The 20,456-nt window shown below is 46.8% G+C and overlaps 3 protein-coding genes and 1 long non-coding RNA gene across 4 annotated transcripts; all 4 read left to right on the forward strand.

Annotated features, from left to right (window-relative positions):
- Positions 1-370: 370 nt before the first annotated feature.
- Positions 371-1,585, forward strand: LOC133909596 (probable glutathione S-transferase). Its single transcript, XM_062352099.1, has 3 exons — positions 371-752; positions 833-892; positions 977-1,585. Exons 1-3 carry the CDS (start codon positions 438-440, stop codon positions 1,286-1,288), a joined length of 687 nt encoding a protein of 228 aa, XP_062208083.1. The 5' UTR covers positions 371-437; the 3' UTR covers positions 1,289-1,585.
- Positions 1,586-5,102: 3,517 nt separating this feature from the next.
- On the forward strand, positions 5,103-6,198 carry LOC133909598 (probable glutathione S-transferase). The gene is made up of 2 exons (XM_062352101.1): positions 5,103-5,510; positions 5,583-6,198. The coding sequence occupies exons 1-2, from the start codon at positions 5,199-5,201 to the stop codon at positions 5,952-5,954; spliced, it is 684 nt and encodes a 227-aa protein (XP_062208085.1). The 5' UTR covers positions 5,103-5,198; the 3' UTR covers positions 5,955-6,198.
- Positions 6,199-12,311: 6,113 nt separating this feature from the next.
- On the forward strand, positions 12,312-13,686 carry LOC133910242 (uncharacterized). Its single transcript, XR_009908494.1, has 2 exons — positions 12,312-12,534; positions 13,368-13,686. It is a non-coding gene; the product is annotated as an uncharacterized LOC133910242 (long non-coding RNA).
- A 3,903-nt stretch (positions 13,687-17,589) lies between these two features.
- Positions 17,590-18,583, forward strand: LOC133909601 (probable glutathione S-transferase). The gene is made up of 2 exons (XM_062352103.1): positions 17,590-17,924; positions 18,008-18,583. Exons 1-2 carry the CDS (start codon positions 17,613-17,615, stop codon positions 18,377-18,379), a joined length of 684 nt encoding a protein of 227 aa, XP_062208087.1. The 5' UTR covers positions 17,590-17,612; the 3' UTR covers positions 18,380-18,583.
- Positions 18,584-20,456: the final 1,873 nt, after the last annotated feature.

Consider the following 20,456-nt stretch of genomic DNA (forward strand, 5'->3'; position numbering starts at 1 on the left):
GACCAAGGGAGACAGAGGCTTTAGCTCAAGGAGACCAATCAAATAGTTAGCAAAAATTTTGTATGGTTATGGTGTTCTTTGGTAGTCCTGTCTTCTTTCTTGTAATAAAAACATGCAAATGATGTTTTGCAAAGTCTTGAACCTTGTTCAAAGCTGCAATCGTGTAAACTTTGTTTCTTTTAATTGAAAGACAGCGCTCATGACAATTTGTCAAAAGAGAGAGAGGCTTTTAGTTTGTTTTGTGGAATGAAGCAACACAGCAGCTTCTCTCGGATGAGACGGTTGACTAACGGAAGCAGCAGCAGCAGCACATCTTTGACTACGTTACGTCAATGTGACTGAGCCAAGCAGAAGCAGTCTTGATTATTCCTACAAATAGGGATGGATTATTATGGTCTCGCCAAGATCACTGCAAGAACGAGTTTGGTAGTGAAAGGATGTCTCCTCCGGTTAAGCTCATCGGCTTCTTCGGCAGCCCATACGCGCACCGTGCCGAGGCGGCACTGTGCCTCAAGGGCGTGCCTTACGAGCTGATCCTAGAAGACCTCCTGCGCAGCAAGAGCGAGCTGCTGCTCCAGCACAATCCCGTCCACAAGAAGGTGCCCGTGCTCCTCCACGGCGACCGGGCCGTCTGCGAGTCCCTCGTCATCGCTGAGTATGTCGACGAGGCCTTCGACGGGCTGCCCCTCCTGCCGACCGACCCCTACGACCGTGCCATGGCTCGTTTCTGGGCTGACTTCATAGAAAACAAGGTGATCATTGTTCAATTAGAAGCAGGTTCTTACGAAATCTGAACATTTGCTGGTTCTCTATACTGAACGCTGCTGGACAGTTCACCAAGCCGTTCTGGATGGCGCATTGGATAGAGGGCGAGGCGCAGAAGGCGTTCGTGAAGGAGTCTGTAATATTTATATATATATTTTTCTTTAACACGTAACCAGTAGGAGATGACCCTACTGTTCCATCAAAAAAAAAAAAGGAGGCCAAGGAGTACCTTGCGCTTCTGGAGGCTCAGCTCAAGGGGAAGAGGTTCTTCGGCGGCGACACCCCCGGCTACCTCGACATAGCCGCTTCTACGCTAGCTCCCTGGCGCAGCGTGATCGAGGAGGTGACTGGAGTGACATTGGTGAACGAAGACGAGCACCCTGCTCTATGCCAGTGGGCCAAGGAGTACAATGCCAACGAAGCTTTGAAGCCGTGCCTGCCGGACAGAGACCAACTCCTCGCCTACTTCACCAAAAACAAGGAGATGTACAAGATTGGCGTCAATGCAATGTTGCACAAGTAATTAGGTGCAAGAATACGTCTCTGCGGTGCGTGGATCACACACGGCGTGTGCCGGAATAACATTGGTGTGCCCAGATGAATATGTCCATGTCTCACATAGATGAATTCAATTTTTCTGCGAATCTAGATGTTTCTTTCTTTTTGAAACGAACCGGCAGGACAGATGTTTCTTTCTTGATTTAGTGTAATAGTTACTAGTGGAAGTATGCAGATTTCTTGCTTCAACAATGGAAGAGAGCTAAGCAGTCGGAGGGGGATGTGGGTGTAAACTATATATATTTGTCATGGTTTCTATATATTTCTCATGGTTTCTATAATTTTTCATGGTTTTTATATATTTGTCAAGGCTTTTGTCATGGTTTCCTCGATGCAAATCAGACCTCGCCGCTGATGGACCGCACTAACGCGCATTCTTCCCTGCTTACACTTTGCCTTGCATCTTGCTGTTGCCGGCGCCGAATCGCACCCGCACAAACGCTAACCACCGATCCGCCATCGCCACCGGCACATCGCTTCTCGTCGCGGTTTTTAGTTAAGTTTTCATTCTTTAATCTTTGGAAGTCGAATTCAATTTGAATGGTTGAACATGATTGTAATGCTCTGCAGGAGAAGTTAGTTATGTTTCAGTTTTGGGGCTGTAAAAACTGAAAGTTTTTTCACTTTAGTATTCACTGAACTGGATACGCTCTTAGTTTGAATAGAAATTGGACATCATTTGATGTCCTTTTCATCTAAAATACAGTTCAATTTTAAAGCTGGAAGGGCAAAATCCTTTTCACCTGAGCAGAAAATTTATGTCGGAGGGTGAACTCCTCAAACAGGAATTCGGAGGGACCACTTTGAGATTCGGTCGGAGATAATTCTGAATCCGTTTTGCGGGTGAAATAAATGGGCGTAAATGCGATGCAGGTGGAATGGAATAATCAGAAGCAGGAAGTAGTAAATGCTCAGGGGATTTTTAGACAAGTTCGGGCCGCACTGAGCGTAACACCCTACTCCTGTGTGTATGCTATAAATACTCTGAGAATGTCTCCCTGAGGTTCTGCTGGGTTACAAGAATATTTGTCAAGTCTAGAGCTTCGTGCTCCTTGTTCTTCGGTGCTCATCGTCAGTTGTCGAGAGTTCGAGCTGGTCCGAACTGGTCCTCTTTCTCTGGGGAGCCCGCCCCGCCTTTATACTCGCCGGGACGGTAGCGTGCCCAGAAATGGTGGCGCGAGTTCCAAGACGCCATAAATGAAAAGCAAACATCATGGGCTACTGCGCGAGGTGACGGGGAGGGTTGAAAACGCGCTCCCGTCCGGTCTTATTCGTCATCATACCATTTTTCAACGGGCGCCGCGGGGAGGACCCACCGGGCAACCACCGAGCAGTCCGGTGTGCCTGCCCGGTCAGAGTAAGCCTGACACAGCAGGGCGGCAGGCGGGGCGCCTTGGGCTTCGTGATGTTATCCCGAGGCACGCTGGATGTCCCGCGATGAGACCCGTGCATTAAATGTCCCCACGCCTCCCTGCCAGGCTGTGGCAGGGACTGACAGAAAGCGTGTGGGGAGCAGTTGGAAGTGATAGGCCACGCGCCCTCTTAAATGCAGCATCGGACTTCTCACCAGTTGACACCTCACCGCTGGACCTCTGTGGGGGCCACGGGCGAAGGACTTCTCAGGCCCTCGAGGGCCACTGTTCGCCGCCCTGAACACTCTCTCCCGGATATGCCCTTTCTTGGTCCTCGGGGAACCGAGTGCTCGGGGGCCACTGTTCACAGCCCCGAGCACTCTCTCCTGTAACTGACTGTTCGGGTCCTCGGGGAACCGAGTGCTCGGGGGCCACTGCTCGCATCCCCGAGCACTCTCTCCTGGAACTGACTGTTCAGATCTTCGGGGGACTCGGGTGCTCGGGGGCCACTGCTCGCAGCCCCGAGCACTCTCTCCTGGAACTGACTGTTCGGGTCTTCGGGGGACTCGGGTGCTCGGGGGCCACTGTTCGCAGCCCCGAGCACCATCTTCCCAATACTTAGCTTTTCTTGTCGTCGGGGAACTTGAGTGCTCAGGGGCCACTGTTCAAGGCCTCGAGCACTCTTTTCCCGGTACTTGATCTTCTCGGGTCATCGGGGAACTCGAGTACTCTGGGACCACTGTTTATGGCCCCGAGCACCCTCTCCCAGGACTTGGTCTTCTCGCACCTCGGGGAGATAGCCCCCACAGGAGGACGCCACGTGGCACCCTGCTGTTCTGGCCTCGGGACTCGAGGACCCCAGGTTCCTGTGTCACCGACAGTTTATTTGTTTATTGTTGAATTGAATTGAATTCTTCCCATTCAAGTTGTTACTTCTTTGATATCTTCATATTTCGAATTGAAAGTTCAAGGTCCGCAACAAAAGGTCCCAAATCTAAGATGTTTTCCCAACCCAAATTGAAATTTCCCTCTCAAAAAAATATATTTGAAATGTCTGAACCTGAACATTCTTACTGGAAGGATCTTTGCCCTTCGGACTGTACAAACTGAAAGGTCTATATCAGTAATTTCCCCGCACCAACTGAAACTTTCTTGAAAACATGAAAGCAAAAATGCCCTCACATGTTGAGGTCATTGCTTATGCCAGACATACGGTTCATTTTAGCTCCGGGTCAGCTTTGTTCTTCTTCTTCTTTTGAGACTGTGTCCAGCTTGTTCGATGACTATATATACAGTATCTGCCTTATCTGCTAATGTAAATCAAATCTCTCTGACTGTATAAGAACTAGCAAGATGCCCAGACTAATAGCGTGGCTAACGTCCTGTAATATTTTGTCAAAATAATCTTTGATTAAAAATTAGTCTCTTTAGTTTTTTACGATGTTAGTATCATTTAGTTACAAAGCACATAAAATTAGAAAAAAAAATAAAAATTATGTTAGTAAAAAAGAAAATTATTTATGCTCCAAACTTGTACCTGAATTGTATACATATATTGGTTCAATTTGTATACGTTTTAATCAACTGTCAAAATTGTATGTCAGGTGTAGCTAGTCTAATTAAAATTAGAATAAGTTTGTTTTGTCTGCTTGATGTGATGACTTTGAGCTACATAATATTTCTTAATCTATTATCTTAGTAAGAATTTTGAAAAATAATAATAATTTTTATTATGAATTTTAGCTATTGATTAATTGTATTTTACATGGGCACTTTATTTAGGTATTTGTTTTTATAATAATTTGTTTTTTATAAGACTATATTTGATATCAATCCTTATTTTTCCTATTCTAAACCCAATTTTAATTATATTATATTTATTTTATTTAAACTGTTTATTTATATATTTTGCTTCCCAAACCGTATGGAAATTGACGCAAGATGGGATGTTTTCACAAAATTGAAAGGTCTAAACCTGAACTTCCTACCTAGAAGGATGTCTGTCCTTCGGACTGTACAAACCCGAATTTCTAAATCAGAAATTTCCAGCCCAAACTGAAACTTGCTGAACAATAAGGAAGCAAAAAATGCCCTCATATGTTGAGGTCATTGCTTATGTCAAGCAGGCAATTCATTTAGCTCCGGGCCATCTTCCGTATGGCTGTTTATATTACATTATCTGCCTGATCTGCTCATGTACTGATTCTTTCTTCTAGATAAATCTAATCTCTCTGACTTGAGCTGCATCAATCCTGGTGATCAAGGGACAGAGGGGTTGCATTCAACTATGTTTACCAGACCAAGGGACAGAGGGAGTGTTTTAATTTCTTATTTCAACTGAAGCGACCCAGTAGCTTCTCAGGAAAAACTGAAAAGAGAAGAGTTGATCCTTCTTGCAGAAGAAGCAGCACACCTTTGACTATATCAATGTGAGCCAACCATTCTTGGTTATTTCTATAAATAGGAATGGAAAGTATAGCTTCACCCAGATAACAGCGAGTAAGAACTAGGAAGCAGAAAAAGATGTCTCCACCTATTAAGGTCCTTGGCACTTTCAGCAGCCCATTCTCCCACCGTGTCGAGGCGGCCCTGCGGCTCAAGGGCGTGCCTTACGAGCTGATCCAAGAAGACCTTCTCAACAAAAGCGAGCTGTTGCTCATGCACAACCCCGTCCACAAGAAGATACCCGTGCTCCTCCATGGCGACCGGGCTATCTGCGAGTCCCTCGTCATTGTTGAGTACGTCGACGAGGCCTTCGACGGGCCGCCCCTCCTGCCGACGGACCCCTACGACCGTGCCATGGCCCGTTTCTGGGTTGACTTCATGGACAATAAGGTACTCATTGTTTAGAAGCCGGTTCTTATGAAATCTGAACATTTGCTAGTTTTACTAAACATTTCTAAACAGTGCTTCAAGCCGTTCTGGCTGGCACTTTGGACAGAGGGCGAGGTGCAGAAGGGTTTTGTGAAAGAGACCAAGGAGAACCTGGCGCTCTTGGGGGCGCAGCTCAAGGGGAAGAGGTTCTTCGGGGGCGACACCGTCGGCTACCTCGACATAGCCGCTTGTGTGTTAGCTCCCTGGCTCAGCGTGCTGGAGGAGGTTACTGGAGTAACCTTGGTGGACGACAATGAGCACCCTGCTCTATACCAGTGGGCCAAGGAGTACAGTTTCAACCAAGCTTTGAAGCAGTGCTTGCCTGATAGAGACCAACTCCTTGCCTACTTCACTGCAAACAAGGAGATGTATAAAATGTTCGCCAATGCAATGTTGCAGAAGTAATCGGGTGCAATGAATACGTTTGTGCACGTGGAATAATCCAGATATTTTCTTCTTGATTTTGTGTAATAGTTACCAGTGGAAGTGCTTCTAGATTTCTTCTTTGAACAATGTAAGGGAGCTAAGTCTAGCTCAGCTGGATGGAGATGTGGGTGTACAACCACGCACTTAGGTTCCAACCATCTTCAACATAAATATATCTGTACCTTTCTTCTCTATCAAATAAAAAGATTTCTGGTTCCTTCTAGTAACTTTGCTCTCATATTTCAAGGTGCAAGAAGTAGTGATGTGGTTTCCATCCAATGGGATTCGTCCATGTAATCAAACGAAATACATGTGATCTTTTTAAAACAAAATGGATTACACATAGTATTTGTTCTTCAACAGCGTAACTTGAGTCCGCTTAAGAACAAGCAAGGGATGAGCGCTTTGTTGCGCCAGCACAAATTCAGTTATGGAAGAATAGAACAAACTATGTCGATTTGTCAAAATACGGAGTATCTTTCATTCACACATCTATAGTCAAGAGATACAAAACAGAAGGATAAACAAGGAGATCCTTTACGGCCTCACCGTCATCTCACCGGCGGCAGCTTCAGCAGTTCAGCTCCAGGCGTCCTCGACGGCCAGTGGGCCGAAGGGCATGACGTCGCTGCGCTCCATGGCGCGGGAGGAGATGGATCTCCATGGCACGGCTGCGGCCCCAGCTCAAAGCCCTGCGGTACTCGCTCCAGGCAGCCTCGACGGCCAGCGATCCGGCTATCGCGACGCGGTCAAGGAGGCCCCAGACGAAGGCACGGTTGTGGCCCTCGTCCACCGCCTGCAGCGCATGGAGGCCGAGGTGAAGGAGATTGTCACGACTGAAGGGCGCTGGCAGCACAACCCGAAGACGGCCTGAAGCCTGGAGGCGGTCTGGCGCGTATGGGCGCGGGAATTGGGAGCAACGGCGTGAGAGCCACTGACGGATATCGTTGAGGAGCTATAGGCGTGAGTCTTGGGTGTGTGGGCCCGGGTACAGCGGGCAACGGCTGTTAAAAGGAGAAGGTGAGTTCGAGTTGTATTCTGAACAGAACACGAGAATGAACTGAAGGAACAAGGGTGACAGCCACGTTGGCTTCACCGGACCGAAACCTCTCTTCTCTTCTCCGGTGACGATTGAGTGTGAGCGACGGTGAGGTCCGTGACATTTGGTATCAGAGCCAATCACCCCGACGACGGAAGCTTCTCGGCGGCGACACCGTGGAGGACCCCTACCAGCGACCGCGGTACCAATCTCGGCAGCAACAGAAGGCACAAGCGATGGAGGAGCAATTCGCGGCGTTTCTCAAGTCATACAACGAAGATCGTCTTCAGCAGCGGCAGGACAACCGGATCCTGCAAGAGCGGCTGGAAGCGTGGCAGAAATCGCTCGAGGATTGGAGGCCAGGGTTGGAGGCCCGAGTGACCGATCTGCACCACGCCGTCGACGATCTTCGACAACATGTGCAGAAGATCGAGAATCATCCCTCGATTCTCTCACCGGCGAGGAACATCGACATCCATTCCGCGGAGAACGCGCACCAGGAAGAGTTATTGGGAGCGATTGCCATGGATCCGCGTCCCGGGCCGTATGGCCACGGCGAGTCACACGAGCACCGGGGATCGGCGTTTGGGAGTGTCACCACTCTCGCGCCAACCCCGGTCACAGGTGCGCAAAATCTTCCGAGTGCTTTGTTCTCCACACCTAACCTTCCTTCGGAGCGATTTCATCGATCCGAATCGCACTTCAGTTCCATGTCCCATCTCAGCACCCATTTTAAAATGGATTTTCCGTGTTTTGATGGCGAGAATCCTCAATTCTGGCGAAGAAGATGCGAAGATTATTTTGAAGTCTATGCTGTGCCTCCAGAAATTTGGGTGAGAGTGGCCTCCTACCACTTCACGGGCAACGCTGCTATCTGGTTGCAAGCGCAGAAGAACAGTGCAAATTGGGAGGAATTCTGTTCGAAGTTGTGCAATCGATTCGGTCGAGAGCAATACCAAGAGCTGATACGTCAGCTGTTTGATGCGAGGCAGACAGGTTCCGTGGAAGAATACATGGTGAAATTTGAGCCCATTATGCATTCCATTTTGGCGCACAACCCAGCCTTCGATCCCGTGTTCTTCACAACCAGGTTTGTTGATGGCTTACGTGCTGATATCCGCACCATGATCGTGTTGCATCGGCCAAAGGATTTGGATACTGCCTATTCGTTGGCTTCCTTGCAGGAGAGCATTTGCACACCGCAACGATCTCGGAGTGACCGGGTGGCCGACACCACGCTGGGTGTTCGAGGAATTGCCCGTGCCATTCCCATACCTCGAGCAGCCCCAGAAGGACCCGCAATGGATCGGCGTGGAGTTGAGAACGCCCGTGCCATTGATCGGCGCCAACCGGAGGACAAATTGCTAGCACTGCGATCATATCGCAGAGCTCGGGGATTATGTTTCAAGTGTGGAGAGAAATGGGGACCACAGCATCGGTGTGCATCAACAGTACAGATTCATGTTGTTGAAGAATTATTGGAGCTCTTACAAGATCAGAGTAATGCAGTAGAGGCAAGGAAGGATGAACCCGAGCAGCCCACTCAAGAGGAGGAGTTAGAAGGGGATAGTCTGATGGCTATTTCCAGAGTTGCTGTCTCGGGGGAAAGGAGTGCTCACACTGTCAGGTTACTGGGCATGATCGACACCCAGGAGGTCTTGATCTTGGTAGACTCAGGTAGTTCACACAGCTTCCTCAATTCCCATACTGCAGCTAAACTCTCTAGGAAGCAGCTAATGGTCCCTGAGAAAAAGGTGAAAATTGCTGATGGAGGATATATGCATTTCAATCGCATGATACCCAGATGTGAGTGGTGGACCCAGGGTTACTCATTCCATACTGATTTGCGCATTTTGCCTTTAGGCTGCTATGACATTATATTGGGGATGGATTGGTTGGAGGCTAGCAGTCCTATGGTTAGCCAGTGGGACCTGAAACGCTTATCATTTCAGCACAAGGGCAAGATGATTACCTTGCAAGGAGTGGTGCCTAAACTAGATACTTGCCCATCTCTCTCAGCATTTCAGTTAAACCAACTCCTGAAGAGCAATTCAGTAGAGCATATTGTGTACCTGACTGAGGATGCCACACCATCGGCTGAAATTGTCATTCCTGATACAGTGCGGCAATTGGTGGATAGTTTTGTGGATATTTTTGAGGAACCAAAGGCTTTACCACCTCACAGGTCTTGGGACCACCACATTCCTCTCATTCCTGGTACCAAGCCTGTGAGCATTAGACCTTACAGATACACTCCTGAGCAGAAGGCCGAGATTGAGAGTCAAGTTCAAGAAATGTTAAGATCAGGTCTGATCAAACCAAGCACCAGTCCCTTCTCTTCTCCGGTTCTGTTGGTTCGAAAGAAGGAAGGCTCTTGGCGATTCTGCATTGATTTCAGGCACCTGAATGCTATAACTGTGAAGAACAAATATCCCTTGCCGGTTATTGATGAACTATTGGACGAATTGTCTGGAGCAGCCTGGTTTTCAAAGCTGGATTTACGTGCAGGGTATCATCAGTTTCGGCTCTGTGAAGATGATGAAGCAAAAACGGCTTTCCAAACTCATCATGGGCATTTTGAGTTTCGGGTTATGCCTTATGGCCTCTGTAACGCTCCTGCAACCTTCCAAAATGCGATGAATGAAATACTTGCTCCATTGCTGAGAAGGTGTGTTCTTGTGTTCATTGATGATATACTCATTTACAGCCGTAGCTTGGACGATCATCAGCAACACTTGCAGCAAGTCTTCCATATCCTGAGGGCTCATGGGCTCAAGGTCAAACTATCAAAGTGCACCTTCGCTCAACAAACCATCTCATATCTTGGTCATACCATTTCTGCTCAAGGAGTAGCTCCTGGGGATAAAATTCAGGACATTCAGACCTGGCCACTGCCAGCCAATGTCAAAGAATTGCGCAGCTTTTTAGGTTTGGCCGGGTACTATAGAAAATTTGTCAAAGATTTTGGTCTCATTAGCAAACCGTTGACAGATATGCTCAAGAAACACTCAGTCTTTATCTGGACTCCTACTGCAGAGCAGGCTTTTCATGAACTGAAGGTACGATTAACCAATACTCCAGTTTTAGCCTTGCCAGATTTCAGCAAATGTTTTGTCGTCGAAACTGATGCTAGTGATCGAGGAATTGGGGCGGTCCTTATGCAAGATGAACATCCTATTGCCTTTTTGAGCAAAGCATTATGCCCAAGGAATCAAGGACTGGTCACTTATGAGAAGGAGTGTTTGGCAATGATTTTAGCTATAGACCATTGGAGAGCATACCTTCAACATGCTGCCTTCACAATTCGCACTGATCACCGCAGTTTAACTCACTTAACAGAGCAGCGGATTCATACACCTATCCAACAAAGGGCGCTTACCAAGCTCATGGGTTTGGATTTTCACATATAGTATAAACAAGGCTCTTACAACAAGGTGGCAGATGCACTATCTCGGCGTCCGCAACAATTCACTGATGAACTTGCAGCCATCACGGTCTGCCGACCAGCATGGATGGAGAGTATAGTGCAGACTTACAGTGATGATCCTTTCACTAAGCAACTACTTACGGAGCTCTCTTTACCTGGACATAGCCACTCCAACTATACGTTGAAAGATGGAATCTTGCGTTTCAAAGGTCGTATATGGATCGGTAATAATCCGACAATCCAGCAGCACATCATTTCAGCACTTCACGATAGTGCATTGGGTGGTCACTCTGGATTTTTTGCTACATATCACAGAATCAAACGGCTCTTTGCTTGGAGTAATCAGAAGAGCATGGTCAAAGCCTATGTGCAAGCTTGCGCAGTCTGTCAACAAGCCAAGTCTGAAAGGGTACCCCCACCTGGCTTGCTGCAGCCCTTGAGTGTTCCTGACCAAGCATGGACCATAGTGACTATGGACTTCATTGAAGGCTTGCCAAAATCAGCAACTTATGACACTATATTGGTGGTAGTGGATAAATTTAGTAAGTATGCACACTTCTTGCCACTCAAACATCCTTTTACAGCTCTCCAAGTAGCCAAGCTCTATATGTCTCACGTGTTCAAATTACATGGCTTGCCACAAGCCATTATTTCTGATTGGGACCGAATTTTCACAAGCTCCCTGTGGCAAGAATTGTTCAAGCTCTCTCAGACTACTCTTCGCTTGAGTTCCTCATATCATCCGCAAACGGATGGACAAACCGAGCGTGTCAATCAGTGTCTTGAGACCTATTTGCGCTGTGCTGTTCATGCTTGCCCCAAGAATTGGTACCATTGGCTTGCTCTTGCCGAGTATTGGTACAATACATCTTACCATACATCACTTGGTCTCACTCCTTTTGAAGTTCTATATGGGCACAAACCAAGGGATTTCGGTACTCCTAATTTGGATGAATGCACTGTCTCTGATTTGGCAACCTGGATGAAGGAGCGTGCAATAATGACACAGCTTCTTCACCAACACTTGGAGCGTGCTCAGCACAGGATGAAACACCATGCTGATAAACATCGCACTGACCGCCATTTTGACGTTGGAGATCAGGTATATCTCAAACTGCAGCCTCATATTCAGTCATCTGTTGCACACCGCCCAAATCAGAAATTATCCTTTCGATACTATGGTCCGTTCCCAATTGAAGCTAAAGTGGGGTCTGTTGCTTACAAACTTCTTCTGCCGAGCTCCAGCCAAATCCATCCTGTGATTCATGTTTCCCAACTGAAAAAGGCTGTCAATGCTAATACGGTGGTCAGTCCCAATCTGCCGCCAGTACCTTCAGTTTTGCAGGAACCAAAGGAGCCTGAATATTTCATCGACAGGAAGCTCGTCAAGCGCGGCAAATCCACTGTCGCCCGAGTGCTGGTCAAATGGCTTGGCTTGGACGACAACTTGGCCACCTGGGAGGACCTTCAGCAGCTCCGCCATCGTTTTCCAGACTCACCGGCTTGGGGACAAGCCGGTTTTCAAGGGGAGGAGATTGTCACGACTGAAGGGCGCCGGCAGCACAACCCGAAGACGGCCTGAAGCCTGGAGGCGGTCTGGCGCGTATGGGCGCGGGAATTGGGAGCAACGGCGTGAGAGCCACTGACGGATATCGTTGAGGAGCTATAGGCGTGAGTCTTGGGTGTGTGGGCCCGGGTACAGCGGGCAACGGCTGTTAAAAGGAGAAGGTGAGTTCGAGTTGTATTCTGAACAGAACACGAGAATGAACTGAAGGAACAAGGGTGACAGCCACGTTGGCTTCACCGGACCGAAACCTCTCTTCTCTTCTCCGGTGACGATTGAGTGTGAGCGACGGTGAGGTCCGTGACAGAGATGCGCGCCGCTGCCTCTCTCCCCGACCCTGACTCCCTGTCTCGCTGTTGCTGAGCCGTCGGCCCTCTGAGCGCATAGCCGCACTGAAGAAGAGCTCAAGCTGCCGGACTGCAAGGCTGCAACAAAGCTGAACTGCTGAAGCTGCCGCCGATCCTCTGATGCTGCAGTAGCTCCACGGGATTACAAAGACGAGCTACTCCTCGGCCTCCTCCGATGGCAAGTATACCTCCTCCGTTTTTCAACCTGTAAATTTTCATTCTGTTCCCCAAAGCAGTACATGCAAAAGTTTTTTTTGTCTGTGAGTGGTCTATGCAAAAAGCTGGAGGATCTGATTGGTAGAAACTACATTTTATTGGAAAGAGTATTTTCTGATTGCTAGAAGCAAAAGAGTCCCTATTCTGTGTTTAAGTTCCACATAGAGTTACCGATTATATTTGCTTGATCCAGCTCTATTTTTAACTCGGATAATGTGCTTATATTTCGACGTTTTAAGTGCTTCAATGTAATGGTTGCATAGTTGGTGGGAAGCGATTCGAGAACGTTTTCCACTTTTCTAGTTTTCGTTCTCATTTGATACAAGTGTCATTGCATAGGTTGGCTGATTAAGGATTAATGGCCGGTCTTGACGCATATTTCAAGTTGACCTCTCTTATGTTATTCCCCACTGAGTATGGCAGAACAACAATATGACAAATGGTTCGGTCATTACAGGTCTGAATTGCTAATTCTTTATCAGATATAAGGATGTAACTTGTAAGGAAAATAACATTATATCCTTGAATAGTTGGGTGAACCGTCCATATAGATTGGATGTTCAAATAAAAATGAGGAACTGATCCAGCACTAGACCTGTCATACATTAACGCAGTATCATACTGCATTAATTGGGAAGGTTCACTTGGATATGAATCTTGGTTAGCCACAGGCGAAAGAAAAGGAAGAGTATTCATTCATAATCATCATGAGTCTTGAGTACCTTCGTGATATGATAAATTTGGTGACGCCAACACTTGCATGCAACTAAATTTCATCTTTTTCTATCTTTTTTGATAGTCACTGAGAGGATGGTGACACTGGCCTTTTGGTGAGCAAGCTGCAATCAACTGAGGCATATCTTCAGGGCGGCAACTAACTTCCATTTTCATGGTCCTGAAACAGCAAAGCAGATGTGTACAACTCTCCTCTCGATGGAACCGCACATCTTCCTTCCATGTTGGATTAACACTCTTGTAATGCATCATTGGTTTTTACTGTGCGGATCTCCTATCATATGAGAGGATGTAAATGAAGACTTTTGTATGCCTTTCTGTCCTAAATTCGAAAGATTCAGGCAGGCATACGCCAATAAAATAGCTAGAGCCTTTTGGATGTCTTTGGACCGAATTTCCATCTGGTGAGCATGGGTGATCACAACGGTCAGCGCCTGTAACATCTTGGGTTTTAATATATTAATTAATTATAAATTTCGTTCGAAATTAAAAAATTTGTGAATAATTATCCTAAATTCAAGAAAAATGTGTATATGAATGTATATATATCAGTATGTATACATTCTTATATATTAAATGAGCTAAGTATTCTAAATGCACCAAATTTATTTCTATATAAATCCCTACATGAATTGATTTATGGTTTTTATGGTTCTTTGAGTAGGATTTGAAATTGAATATCTCTCAATTTCAAATCTATTCTTAGATTCTATTCAACTCAAATTCAATTGATTCAAATCATCGTCCAAATCTCAGAGCTTTACTTCTAATTCATAATTCAAATATTCCCATTTGAAATGATCCTAATCTAAAGTCAAATCCAAATTCAAATCTCTCATTTGAATTTAAACCCAAGCCTTCTTTTCTTCTCCTTTTCTCATTTTCACTTGGGCCGCTTCTCCTGTTTCCCTCTCGGTGCCGCCCAGCAAGCCAGCCCAACCGACCTGGCTCCCTTCTCCCGCGCCTGGGCCACAACCACGATGTCGGCCCAACTTCCTCGTGCGTCGGCCGGCCCACTCGCTAGCGCTCGTGCGCGAGCACCGGCCGTCCACATGTCGCCCATCCCACGCTCGTCCATCAGCGTCTTCTCCCTCTCCTCTAGTGCGACGCCGCGCCACCGTGACGGCTGGGGCAATGAATGCACCGACGACTTTCTCGCCCCCTCCCATGACATCTCTCCGCTCTCTCGTTCTCTCTCCTCTCTTTGCACTCATAGCACACCGCCCGAGCACTTGACACAGTGCGACTTCCGCGTGTGCATGGTCGGCGCAGCTTAGCCATGCTGCGAAAATAAAGGTGGGCGCCGCCTCGCCACCTCACCGCTGCTCAGCTCGCCGACGATCGTGTGACGCAAGCGCCACACTGCCTCACTGCGCCCTCTCCCTCTATAAATAGAGTGGCCCGGTCTCTCCCTCTCTATTTCCCCACTTTGCCACCACCACCGCGCTGCCACCGTTGCCATTCTCGTCATTGTAGCTCCGTCGTCACCAATTCTTACCCCGCGAGCTGCTGAGAAGTACCATAAGCTCACCGTTGTCCCTGTGCCGCTCTCCATCAAGCGGAAGCCCGATGAGAGCCCGCCCGTGTTGGAAGCTGAGTCATTCCATCGCCACCCTACCGTCGCTTCGTCGATCGCCGTCCAACTTCTTGCTGTTTTCAAGATCGGTGAGCATCTCGGTCCCCTCGCACACTCTCTCCTAGCTAGCGGGTCATCATTAGCATCCTCTCTCTTTGCATGGCCACGTGTAGCCATGCGTTTGGTCCTTCGCCGCCGTGCCATGGTCGTCGCCGACGTGCATATACCCTTGTGTGTGGTCCAGCCTTCGTGTCGAGTAGCCCAGGGAGCTCTAGGCCCCTTTTCCATGAAGGTCGACCATGCGTAGTTGAGGGTAGTGCTGTTCAGTTTCTCCGCGCCACCGCCATCTTCCCCGGCCGTCATCTGGCACCACCCCGAGCACCGCCTACCGTCGATGAGCTTCTAGACGAGTTCCACGTAGTGCGTAGATAACCGTCACGTCTTCAAAGTTGTGAGTACTCTTCGGCGTAGCTCCACCGCGATTGCTCACCGACGGCTGATCCCCTTCACCGCTCCACTGGCTAGCGACCCGCATGCACGCCCGCGCACGTGACTAAGCCTGCTCTCGTGCCTGTGCAGCCTGGTTGAGTGGACCATGGCTCAACCCACACACTGCCAGTCAGCCAACCCAGCCACCAAAGTCCTTGTCCCAGTGGGCCAGCCCAACTTTGCAGCCCGCGAACTAGCCAGCCCTACCCAAGCAGGCTAATGCTGTACAGCCTGACTGTAGTGAAAATGACTCTATTAGGCCATGATTGTGATTTTAGTGATTAATTACAACATAGTTAATAAAACTAATATGTTTGTCAAGAATATATGTTAGTAGGACTCATGGATGCAATACATGAAGAAGCCATCACAGCTGAAATAAAGTTGGACTGAATTGGAGAAATCTTAGGAAGATTTGTCTCACCGGATGGTTTGGTGCTCTGTATGTTGAACTCACCGGAGCATATTTGACAAAGGGGAGAGAGGCCTGAAGATCTCATCAAAAGGTTCGGTGATCAGAGAAGATACACATCAGATCATTTTATCTAGAGAAGGTTGCAGCCTTTAAAGTTGAAGATCAAAACACCGGATGGTCCAGTGATCAATGTGTTGCACACACTGAAAAATGAACAGTGCAAAGATGCAGACTGAAGATCAAAGCATCGGATGGTCCGGTGATGAAGGTTGTGCACATCGGAGCATTATTTCCAGAGAGGGTTGCATTGGCTCGTTTGACTGAAGTTAACTTACCGGATAGTCTGGTCATAAAGTGATGTTCACCGGATGCTTACACCGGAGCAATTTACACAGAGAAGAAGTAAATGCTTGTATGGCTTAGGATAACTCATCGGATAGTCCGATGATGGAGATAAAGTATACACTAGAGTGTCCGGTGCTCACAGAGGCTTGAGTGGGGTTTCAACGTCTAGTTCGTGAGAGTGTACTCACCGGATCATCCAGTGTTAACAACTTTTCTGAGCCGTTAGGTTAACGAATAGTGCGTGAGTTTGAGCCTATAAATACTCACCCACTCGACCAGAAGGTACTGGAGTCCAGAGAAGTTCATGTACACATGAGAAGACATCCGAGCCACCAAAGTGCTTTGAGTGATTATCCAAGGTAATTAAGCACAATATTAGGGAGATATTAGTGCTTATAGGCCTAAAGAGAGTGTTGTTGTGTGATTACTGCCTAGAGAGTGGATTAAGAAGTGATCCAACCTTGTACCAAGTGGTACGTCAATACCTTGGAGCCTTGGTGACTTGCTGGTAAGCTTGTTGACCATCTGCATTGGTATAGAGTGGCGGCAAGGCGATTGTGCGGGGATGCAGAGACCCTTGCATTGGTGGCTCAAGCTCCAAAGTGATCACGACGGCAAGAAACCGGAAGAGAGGCTAGTGGTGATACTTGACTTGTGGCTTAGTGACTTATCCGAGTGTAGGTCTTATTTTTGTGACTTTGTGTGGCTTAAGAGCTATGACCGGATGTCAACCGGGAGCCTATACTTTGTGGAGCTTCAATATGTATTATATGTGGTATTCATGTCATCGATACTATTGGTCGGAAGGCATGATTTTTTCAATTGTTTTCCCCTTGCTAGTTTGCTTACATGCCGGATATATATTCAGAAGAACAGCGAAAAAAATACCCTGAAACCGTTGCGTTGCATCATGGATGACTTTGCCCCTTCCTGCCAGACACTGATATTACGCAAGACCCAGATTCAAACAGCTCAACCCAAAAAAGGGGGGAAAAACCATGCTCATATTATGAGTAGATTTAGAAATCGGAAGGGAATGGCGCTGTAACCCATAATTTTTTTTAGAGTTTATCTACTATAAAAACACGAAACCAATCTGCACATATTATTTTTTCATGTATCCTATCCAAATATTTAAAGATCTCAACCAAAATTTATACGGTTGACAGCGTGCAACCTAAAACATCTAAACCTCCAATCCTCCTCTTGACCCAAACGGAATGCAGCTCTAAGGATTTATTCAACGATGTTTATCAGACATTGGGGCAGATTGTTTCACAAAAAGTTCTGGTCTTTGGCCTGAAGCAATCTAGCTAGCTGCTTAGCTCAGACAGATAAGACGACTGACTAAAGGGATAAAATAGAGCTCGGCCCTTCTTGGAGACCAAGCAGCAAAACATCGACATTATTAATGTATGCCAACAACGCTTTGGTTATCCCTATAAATAGGGACGGTTTAGAAGTAATTAGAAAGCGAACCAAAAATGTCTCCACGGGTTAAGCTCATCGGCGCGTTCGGCAGCCCATTTGTGCACCGTGCCGAGGCGGCCCTGCGGCTCAAGGGAGTGCCTTACGAGTTCATCCCAGAGGACCTGGAAAACAAGAGCGAGCTGCTGCTGAAGCATAACCCCATCCACAAGAAGGTGCCCGTGCTCCTCCACGGCGACCGGACCATCTGCGAGTCCATGGTCATCGTGGAGTACGTCGATGAGGCCTTCGAGGGGCCGCCTCTCCTCCCTAGCGACCCCATCGACCGTGCCGGCGCTCGTTTCTGGGCTCATTTCATGGATCAAAAGGTACTTAATCGGTGCATCCATGCACGCACTTTCTGATCCAACACTGGATTTTTTTTTTACTGAACATGTGCCTTCTTGAGCAGTGTGGGAAGCCATTATGGCTGTCACTGTGGACGGAGGGCGAGGTGCACAAGGGGTTCGTGAAGGAGACGAAGGAGAACCTGGCGCTCCTGGAGGCGCAACTTGATGGCAAGAGGTTTTTTGGAGGCGACTTCGCTGGCTACCTGGACATAGCCCTCAGCGGGTTAGCTCGCTGGATCGGTGTGCTTGAGGAGGTGACTGGCGTGAGCTTGATGGGAGATGAGTACCCTGCTCTTCGCCGCTGGGCCGAGGAGTACACCTCCAACGAAGCTGTGAAGCAGTGCCTGCCGAGCAGAGACCATCTTGCTGCCTACTTCACTGCAAAGAAGGATACCCTCAAACTCATGTCCATGGCGATGCTGCAGCAGCAGTAGTTCGAAACGAAAAAGATCGTGTCGTTCTTTGTATGGGATTGTTGTATCATCCTATGGTTATATGTTAGTTGCGGTCATGGTGCTGTCTGAATAAAACGGAAGTGTGTAATGATGTCCGGGGATATGTGTTTCATGTATTGTGGTCCTTATCGGTGTAATATTTCATAGTTCAGAAAGCAAATTAAAATACATTTTCCGTCGTAAGTTATGAGCTTTTTTCGCATGCCAATCCAGAGGTTTCATGTTTCTTTCTTAAATATTTTTTATGAAAGTTTCTGTCTTAGAGTATCAAGCACCATGGATACTCTACTTGACTTAGGGTAGGTATATTTATACACGTCAGCTGTTTTATAAGTCATCTTATATAATCTTATCTAAGATTTTAGATGACGTGGAGGAAAGAGAGGAGTAAAATAAATAGGTTGTTGTTTCGTGAAGTAATGATCTCATAAGCTAAAATTTAGAACTATAAGATTATTTTCACATCATTATATAGGTTGTCATTGCCATATGCAACTTACAATATTTATTTGGTATGTGCAGAAATTAAGGGATCATGGGCAGGATCGATCCTGAGATTTCAGTGTCCCAGGATAAAACTTAAAATGGGACCCTATTAAACATAAATATCAAAATATTTATACATAAATTACAAAGATAATATTCTGAATATAGTCTATAAGAATTTACGATAAGTTAGAATAATTTGGAATAGATCGGAAACATTCTATGTTGCGGCTGCATGCCTATGTACAATTTGCTGCGTTAATGCATGCTAGCTAGGTAAAGATACTCGATCAGCTGCATCTGCATGCTTATATACAACTTGCTGCGTGTAGCTCTAGTTACTCACCGGTATTGCAGTAAGTAGTTTGCATCCATAGTATGGCTTTGGAGCTATCTACTCGTAGGTGCTAGCACCATAGCAAAAATACTGTGCTGGCAGCTAACTGCTTACTGCTAAACGGCTGGGTTCAACTGCTAGTGGTCGACCGGTTGTATGCTTCTGTGATTTGTGGCATGCACTGTCTGTTTTTGTGATGGCGATGATTGGACGCACGCGAGGGCTGCCCCCGTACCGTGCAACGGAACCAAATCCATCGATCGTCGGAGCGAGCGAGGACCTTTTCATATTTCAAACGTGCGATCTCAGCAAGGGTCAGATCTATTTGAGGTGGAGTAGAAACTATAGAGGAGAAAAACCAACGATGAAAACTCATATGATAATGGTCGATGTCTATCTTCGATTGAAGCTGCAGCCATGCGGAAAATCTTGGAGTCATGGTCCCGCGAAACACATGAAACTGGACTATTTGGATGGAAGAAAACACGAAACAGACAAACAGCCAAATGGGCTAGGCAGGCAAAACTTGATTTTTTTATACACCGGAGGAACCAGACCCCACCTACGTTTTACTGTACGAACTGCTAGACTTAGATGCTATTTTGAATCTAGTTCTATCTGTTGTTATGCGAATTGATATGCATATATACTATACATAGATAGGGAGGGACGTGGGTTTTGAGAGCTCAGGGCGGCCGCCCTTGTGGGATACTATAAAACAACTGGACGTATCAAGATTACCTGTCAATAAGACAACACTAATATACTTGCCCTCATGTTCTTGGGCACTAGCCAGCCAGATCCCAGAGAACTACACCACGGCACCACATCGTTCTTTCGCTAACAAAATAACCTTTTTGAAAAAGATAACAATATTCAGAAAATAAAGTACACCGATTTCATGTGGACTTTTAACTAATCTTTTTTTTTTCATTTCGAATTTGCGCCTTTAGAATGGAAATATGAAGGAGCGGAATCACAATCATGACCCAATATGCATAACTGACAGGGTATTGCCTACTTCTTTTCCAACTTGCTTATCAAGAAATTTTGACTTAGGATTGCATACTGACAATATAGAGAACCGTCGTAATACAAAGTCATTATCATTGATTATATCATCTGCCTAATCAGCTCATTTTTTTACTGTGTTCTAGGTACATAATAAGATCTCCCTGAGTTCAGCTGCATCAATAATCCTAGTGAACATTGACCGGGTTGTAAATTTGTAAC

The sequence above is a fragment of the Phragmites australis genome, chromosome 2 (assembly GCF_958298935.1).
Source record: "Phragmites australis chromosome 2, lpPhrAust1.1, whole genome shotgun sequence".
In the NCBI taxonomy this organism is placed as follows: domain Eukaryota; kingdom Viridiplantae; phylum Streptophyta; class Magnoliopsida; order Poales; family Poaceae; genus Phragmites; species Phragmites australis.